At 45.5% G+C, this 8,327-nt stretch overlaps 1 protein-coding gene across 1 annotated transcript; it reads right to left on the bottom strand.

Moving 5' to 3' along the window:
• Window positions 1–1,120: 1,120 nt before the first annotated feature.
• On the bottom strand, window positions 1,121–4,975 carry LOC127668551 (putative protein FAM90A10). Its single transcript, XM_052162189.1, has 4 exons — window positions 4,856–4,975; window positions 3,649–3,824; window positions 3,125–3,206; window positions 1,121–2,044 (listed from the first exon to the last, which is right to left on the bottom strand). The coding sequence occupies exons 1-4, from the start codon at window positions 4,973–4,975 to the stop codon at window positions 1,121–1,123; spliced, it is 1,302 nt and encodes a 433-aa protein (XP_052018149.1).
• Between the last annotated feature and the right edge of the window lie 3,352 nt (window positions 4,976–8,327).

The following is an 8,327-nucleotide window of genomic DNA, read 5'->3' as shown; positions in this document are numbered from 1 at the left end:
GTAGCTGTGTAGCACTTTGTCAGGCTAGTAGCCTGGAGAGATGCAAACCACTGAAGGTTGCTAGCCTGCATTGATAGCCAAGTTGTTGAACCTCTAGCCACTGAGAGACCCTATTTCAACCACAGGATCACAGAAAAATACAGGCACTGCCGTGGGCATTGTCAGGAACACATTTAACGCAAAAGCCAGATGGAGAAAGTTTGCAATGTCCTGAACTCATGGATGGATGACAAGTGGAGTCAGTGATTTGTCTCACATTGGAGAGACTTTCATCTAGTAGCCCAACAAGTAGTCCAACAAGTAGCCAACTGAGCCCTGAAAAGGAGGCAGTTCTCTGGCTTTGGTCTACCATGTGACCAGCATGTGCTATGTGACCTCTTACACTGCTATTACTATGTGTTGTTGAACATCCTTTTGTTTCAGGGTCCTGCACTAGGATACCCTGAGCTTTGTCACCAGGGCTTCCTATCTTAAGGTATATTTTACCTGGATTTCTGGGTGTCAACGGAGCTAAAGCTTTCAGTAACATAGCAGCGGTTTAGAAGGCGCAAGCAGACTGTCCTGTCTCTCAGGGTCTTAGGATCACAGGTAGGAAGTACCTGTGCACTGTGTCAAAATATCTTAGTGTCAACATGGTGAACCTGAAGCAATAGTTTGAGTTCCACTTGGGTTTGTGGATTGTTATTGGGTCATAGGTAGTGTGAGAAATCCTATGTCTTTGTCCCAAGAAAATGAATGCATAGACATAATTTCTAGGGTAACTTTATTGAAGAAAGTAGAAAACCTCATAAGATGGGACAACTGGCAGATAGTTTTGAACATTTAAGTAGCTGAAAGGGCATACTAGAGGTCACTGATGACAAGAGTGGAGAGGACAGGTGACCTTCAGAGGGCTTCTCAGAGGCACACCTCAGAGTCCAGAGATCATCCTGAGGAGAGGGTAGTTGTAGAAAGAGGAAAGGGATGTGATCCCATGCACTATAGGGGATCACAGAAAAAGAAAAGCTGGAAGTAACCTGACAAGATACAGTCATGTCATCTACCTCGACAATTAGGGAGAGGATTAGCCTGAAAGAATCTGGCAAGTCTGAGCAGGGGAGTAGCATCTTCAGGTGGCAGCTCATTCTCCATCACTGTCCTCAGAGGAGGAAGAGACCCAAAGGTCCTCATAGAGGACACTCACTTTGGCCTGGGATCCTGCTGCCTCTCCTTCCTTGGGGAAGGCAGGGCTCTCCAAAGGAGGTGCTTGCTTCTCATGGGGAAGTGGTGGGGGAACTGTCAGGAGCCTGCAGCTCCAGCAGTTACTACCCACTCTGGTAAAGATCATTCTCAGGGCTTGGCCTCCAACATGACCAGAAGACGGCTGGTGGGACTCCATACAGGGTTTGGTTGGGACCAGTGCAGGCCTGCTATGTAGCTGTTGGTCAGTGCTGGGTACCTGGGCTGCTAGTTTCTTGTTCATTTGAGCTGTGCCTTCTAGTCCAAGTCTGTTAGCAATGGGAGGAGACTGACTGTCCATGGTGTCCATGGAACCTGGTCCTGCATGGCTCTTCTCTGGTGCATTGGTAGAGTTAATTCTTTGTTTCTTTGGAGGATTCTGGCTAGGCTGAGTGGGGCACCGGGAAGTTTTCTTACCTGGGGCCCAGAAGCTGAGTTTGGGGTTCTGTCCATTGTGGTGGATGACAGGATGCTGTTGGCTGGGCTGCATTTTCCTACTGGGACCCTCAGGTTTTGACTCTTTGTGGGACAGTTCACCGATCGCAGGACTTTTGGGGACAGCCACAGGGTGTTTGTGTGAGGTACCCTGTAGCTTTTGATCCAGGAGCTTTTCTGAGGATGTGTTTTTTCCATCCTGCCTGAAAACTGACTTGGCACCACCAGGGACAGCCACGTTCTGACCTTCCTTCTGTCTGGAATGTGAGATGCAGGAGCTGTCAAAGCTGTGGAGGGCAGGCTTTCCAGGGCACGTCTGCTTCCCAAGAGATATTTGGTCTGGTGGCACAGACATCTTTCTGTTCCCAGGAATGCTTGGCATCTGTGGCTGCTGTAGAAAAGACAGACATATGGAGAGATCAGTAGGGCACTGTCAGCATGGAAGATGGACCACCTGGAGGATGGGCAGGTTCCTTCTCACGTGCATCTGACAAGAGGTACAGGAAGAGAAATATGTTGTATGGATAGACAGAGAGACAGCTAGGAAGATGTCTATGATATTTCTTTGGTCATAGAAGAACAGTTAGAGTCAAGTTACCTCGTAATTTACAGCATAGTTTTAAAAATTCTAACCATTTCTCTTGGGATATGAAGCAGGGCAGGAAGCATTGGCTTGCCTTACATCTGTCTCTCCCAATGGTCTTTGAGGTGAACTGTTGTGGAAAAGCTACTCGCTGGTCCCTGTGACCTCACCGTCTCCAAGGCTAGCTCTGTGCACTGACTGCCCATCTCCAGTTTCTCTTGCTGAGGATTCTGCTTGCATTCCCAGTCATCCACCCTCTGTGGTCAGTGGTCACAAATCCCAATAACCCGGGAAAATCAAAACTCTAGAGGCTTGTGATTTATCATTCAGATTTATATCAGCAAATTCTCAACCCACAAAATATTCACACAATAAATCGAAACTCAAGTGACATAAATACAAGCTACATACCTAGATGGGGCAGACACACCCTAATTATTATTTAATCATCTATCTGAGAAATTCCTAGTGCTTATGGCTCCCAGAAATATGTGGTTTTGGCTCCTCTTCCTCTCCTATAGGTTCCATCTTGCCCTTCCTTCCCCAAACAGGTCACCAGAAAACTCGGGAGAGTAGACCCTGTTTGTAATCTGACCACAGGGGGAGAGCACTGGAGCCCTAAATCCATGGGCAAGTTAGGAGGACCCTGCCTGTCCTCCAGGCGAGCTGGTCCTTAAGGAGACCTGCAGCAGAGGCTCGCTCACTCATCCAAACACAATCCATCTGAACTATGACAGTAAACAAATGGATCGTTGCTGCCAGAGAAGATTTGTGAAATCTGGCTTGTACAGACGATGAGGTTAGCAAATAGGCCGGGCAGAAGGAAGGTGCCAAGAGGCAGAACTGAGAAAAAGGGACTTTCTAGAACAGGGTATCTACTTTACTTACAGCCAAGTTGACCTTCTGGTCCCCCCTTTGTGGCTCCCTTGGAAATTTCTGGAAGGGAGCCTTCTTCTGCTGCTCATCATACCTGTGGGACGGACAATGGTGCAGGAACACTTCAGCTTTCCTCTCAAATAGTCACTCACTCACTCACTCACTTACTCTCTCACTCACTCACTCACTCACTCACTCACTCACTCACTCCCTCACTCCCTCCCTCACTCACTCACTCTCTCACTCACTCACTTACTCACACACTCCCTCACTCCCTCACTCCCTCACTCCCTCACTCACTCCCTCACTCACTCACTCCCTCACTCCCTCCCTCACTCACTCACTCCCTCACTCCCTCACTCCCTCACTCCCTCACTCACTCACTCACTCACTCACTCACTCACTCACTGGCCAGCAGACTCTTTACCAGCTCTCAGGCCCTTTCCCTTTGGGAACTGAGAGATAAGACATGGTATCTCCATAAGCTCGGCTTTACCTGGAGCCTTCCCTCCTCCAGCCCTGTTCCCATCACTTACTTCTCTCTGGTGACTGGATTGAGTTTCTGTAGACCCTGGGGCCTGCAAGGATCCTTGTTCTCGTTCTGTTTCCTGGCTCCCAGAGGCTGTGGGACTAGGAGCGCATGGCCTTGCTTCATGGGACTCGTTCTGCTTCTTGCAGTGTGGCCAAAGGCCTCATGGCTTCTGCATTTCACCTGTGAGGAGCAAAGGAGATATCGGTGAGTCTCAAAGAGATCCCGGGACATCTCCACCATCAATCCCCCCTCAAGGCCAAAAGGCCCTTTAAGGTTCTCTGTGCATGGGCAACATTCACTACAGAATGGGTTGAAAGTCCACCTGCTTGTTTCCTTGAACCTGGAGGAGGCAAGCATAATTGGGAGATGCATGGGTGAAGACAGGGAGCCCTGTATCTGCCAACAGACCGATCCTGCAAAAGAGCAGGGGAACAGTTCCTTTGTCTGGCCCTCTGATTCCTCTGATATGATCAGGGCCATGGATCAGAGTGACAAATGTAAGAGGGTACTGGACCTTAGTAGACTACCCAGACATTTGCATAACTATCTCCAAGATGGAAGTTCCCTGGAGGGAAAATGGGGAAAGGGAATAACATTTGAAATGTAAATAAATAAAATATCCGTTAATAATAATAATGATAAAACAAATACTGGAGATCTAATCCATCCAGTCCCATTATTCTGGGAAGTCTCTATTTTTTTTTTTTTTTTGTTTTTTTTTTTTGGATTTGGTTTTTTCGAGACAGGGTTTCTCTGTTTAGCCCTGGCTGTCCTGGAACTCACTCTGTAGAGCAGGAAGGCCTTGAACTTAGAAATCTGCCTGCCTCTGCTTCCCAGAGTGCTGAGATTACAGGTGTGTGCCACCACTGCCTGGCGGTAAAGTCTCTATTACCCTTGTAATAATACTATTAACCTTGCCCTTGAACCTCCTCGTTGTTTCTGTGCCTGTCCTATTGTTAACTGAAATACATCAACCTAGAACTTGATTTCTGTGCACAAAACTCACTGGGAGAAAGGCTCATTGACCCCCTGGAATTCAGGGGACCCACCTACCCAGTGCACTGTACCAGCTGGATACACAGGACTTTCTATTAGCTTAAGCCCATATCCCAGCATTCTCCTCTGGTGGATCCGCACAATACAAAGATTTGGCGTGTGGCCCTGTCTCACCTAGGCCCAGGGCTGGCTGACACATATAGGCTTCCACTTACCCTAGGGTTCTCCTCTTTCAGTGATGGGACGGTCTGTTCCCATGAGCCTCTCGGCTTGCTCTGGGCTGTTTGAGTTGGAATGGATGGAAGGACCTTCTTGGTCTTCCTTTGTGACTCCATTTAGTGGACCTGTTGGCTTTGATTTCCTGAAATAGAGTTTAACAAAAGAGTTTCAAGCAGTGGGATTAAGTTTCAGGACAGGATAGGAACACAGGGCCTGGTGACGGCCATCAGAAATGCACCAGTTTCTGTGTTTCTACCTTCCAAGAATATTCCATCAGAAACTTAGGGACTTGAAGTTGTAACATTCAGGGAATGTTTCCCTTCAAGAATCCACCACTGTTGCCAAACTCTGAAGGAGAAAGTTCTATTTAAGTGAAATGCCTTCACCCTCACATGAGAGATTCTTCACCTTTTCAGATTCACTTCAGAACACTCCTGTTTCTAACCACTCACCTCAAGCAGAGTCTGATAAATATTTCCACCTGAGAGCCTGCCTCTCTCTGTGATGTGTTCAGTGGCTTCCCTGAGCTGTGGAGTCTGGATCTGTGTACCAGGAATCTCTTTCAGGAGCCTGGTGGAACAGGACTGAAAAGATGGCGCTGCATTGGCTTCTTATAAGGTCCCCTGAAGGTCATGAGCTCTGTGATCCAATCTCATCAAAGTAGAGGTTTACTTCCACATCTCATAGCTCCTCCCCACCCACCTGACTCCAGGAGGATGGCCCGCCCACACCCAACCTGACCTCTAAACTCCCTGGAGACTCCAGTCTCTTGAGGAGACTGATTCAATTTTTTCTGACTGAACAACAACAACAACAACAGTTGTTAACAATAAAAGAATGGCTGTGAGAATCACCATCCCTGACCTCAAGCTGTACTATAGAGCAATAGTGATTAAAACAACATGGGATTAGTACAGAGACAGACACGCTGATCAATGGAATAAAATTGAAGACTCAGAAATAAAACCACACACTTATGGACACCTGATCTTTGACAAAGATGCCAAACATATACAATGGAAAAAAGAAAGCATCTTCAATATATTGTGCTGGTCTAACTGGCTGTCTGTATGTAGAAAAATGAAAACAGCCAGGTAGTGTTGGCACACACCTGTAATCCCAGCACTCTGGGAGGCAGAGGCAGGTGGATTTCTGAGTTTGATGCCAGCTTAGTCTACAGAGTGAGTTTCAGGACAGTCAGGGATGTATAGAGAAACCCTGTCTCGAAAAAACAAAATCCAAAAAACCAAAGAAACAAAAAAAAGAAGAAGAAAAAAATGAAAATAGACTCATAATTGTCACCTTGCACAAAGCTCAAGTCTAAGCAGATCAAAGACCTCAAACTAAAACTATATACACTGAAGGTAAAGTGAGAATGAACATTGAACTCATTGCACAGGAGGAAATTTCCTAAATAGAATTCCAATGGCTTATGCTCTAAGAGGAAGAATTGATAAATGGGACCTCATGAAACTGTAAAGTTTTTGTAAGGCAAAGGACATAGTTAATAAGACAAATCTGCAACCTCCAAATTTTGAAACAAAATCTTCACTTACCCCACACGAGAGGGGTACTATCCAGAACACCTGATCTTAAGGCATCAGCACAGAGGCTTTAGTCTTGATTTAATACTTAAAGGCACTAAATGGGGAGTGGAAGTGGATGGCCAAACGGGGTAAATGCCTTTGAGTGGTTTGTTTTATGCAGATGTATCAGGAGAGGCCACAGCAGGAATGTTAGAGCACTGACTTTCACTGTATTCTAAGAATTCCAAATTCAAGTCCCCAAGTCTCAGACTGCATATGCTTGGGAGGTGGAAATGCAGATACAGGTTCGTTTTTGATGGGCAGCAGAAGACCACTAATTCTTGCATGTCACGAAACTTAATTTCATTGGTTAAAACCCTTGTTTCCTTCCACTTCAGGAAATCAAAGCCAAGCAGAGCAGTGATGTTGCACGCCTTTAATCCCTGCATTTGGGAGGCAGAGGCAGGCAGATTTCTGAGTTTGGTCTACAGAATAAGTTCCAGGAAAGACGGGGCTATACAGAGAAACCCTATCTCAAAAAAAAAAAAAAAAAAAAAGTTTAAATCCAGGCATGGTGGTACACACCTTTAATCTCAGTGGATGTTTATTAGAAGTTGGGTGTGCTCCTAGGGACAAGGCCGGCTGCGACTGGGTTTGAGGTTGGGGGGGAATGGATTTTTCTTGTGTTGGAGGCCTGGTGTATTGAATAATGAGGTGGTAGGACAGTGGATCTCTGGGAGACAGCCAGCTGCTTAGGACAGCTGGGTGTGCCCCAGAGGACTTGTCAGGAAGAGGGATTCACAGCTATTTTAAAACGTATTAAGTGTAAAATCATGTGCTTTCTTCTTAATGGTAACTTGTCGTGGTTTACACACAAAAGGACCCACATTATGTATTTGTACATGTAAGCACATGCAGGCATTTGTGTATGTGTGTCAGAACACATGTGACATTCACATGGTGACCAGAAGAGATTGTCAGCTGTCATTCCTCAGACCTTATTCTCCTTCTTTTGAGACAGAGTCTCAACAGTTTGTCTCTGGCCACATCTGCTGGCCTTAGCTGTCACTGAGCCCTAGGGATCCATTTGTCTCTGCTTTCCCAGACCTTGGGTCACAAGCATGGGGCTGTGAATACCTGGCTTTTAAATGTGTGTTCTGGGACTTGGACTCAGGTCTCTGTCTTTATGGGGAGTCAATCGCTTTATGACGGAGATAATTTTCCAGCCTCAGAAATAGTTTCAACAATACCCCACTCCTGGTTGCAGCATCTGCCTTAGTCAGGGTTTTACTGCTGTGAACAGACACAATGACCAAGGCTTATTTTAGCTTCACAATTATAATCTACTGGAATAATGTGTAGTTTTAATTTCTCCCTTGAAATACCAGTTATTTTAGTATATGAATTTAAGTAAGGGGCGTTTTCCAAACATTTCCACTGTTCACATTTAGCTCAAAAGAGCTTTTTCCTCCCCGTGGTCCCAGCACTCTGCCTTTTATCCCGTGTGTGTAACTCTCCCATTAGGATGCATCTGTCCAGATAGCAAAGGCCAGAGCCACAGGATGGGCAGGAGTGACTTCAAAATGTTTATTTTTTTAAGAGAGAGTGTTCTATTATATATTTTCAAATTCAAATAAATGGATCTAAGTTTAAAATACACATACATCATTTATAAAAGAGTTGCATAATTGAACAGTGACTAGAAATTCAATAATATTAAGAAATGCAAAAACTGGGAGAACAGAATATGGAAACTGGATCTAGAAATTTACAAACCAGATTGATGATAGAAAAGTGTTGACTATGTTCATGGTGGGTTTTATTGGTTTTCTTTACCAGTGTTCTTTCTTGCAGCCAGAGCTCTTAAATCCCCTCCTCTTCATTACTAAGAAACACAGAAAACACTCAGATATCGCATGTTGACATTTTTACTGATAGTGTA

Source organism: Apodemus sylvaticus, chromosome 18 (genome assembly GCF_947179515.1).
Source record: "Apodemus sylvaticus chromosome 18, mApoSyl1.1, whole genome shotgun sequence".
Taxonomy (NCBI): Eukaryota; Metazoa; Chordata; class Mammalia; order Rodentia; family Muridae; genus Apodemus; species Apodemus sylvaticus.
Note: the sequence above shows the minus strand (reverse complement) of the source record. Positions and strands in the feature narration are given on the sequence as shown.

What these genes read in the sequence shown, in the direction of transcription:
- LOC127668551 (XM_052162189.1), bottom strand. Translation starts at nt 4,975, where the DNA reads ATGGAGTCACAAAGGAAGACCAAGAAGGTCCTTCCATCCATTCCAACT. An exon ending in TGAAAGAGGAGAACCCTAGG is followed by an intron (nt 3,825 to 4,855) that starts GTAAGTGGAAGC and finishes TGCTCCTCACAG; the next exon opens with GTGAAATGCAGAAGCCATGA. An exon ending in AATCCAGTCACCAGAGAGAA is followed by an intron (nt 3,207 to 3,648) that starts GTAAGTGATGGG and finishes TCCGTCCCACAG; the next exon opens with GTATGATGAGCAGCAGAAGA.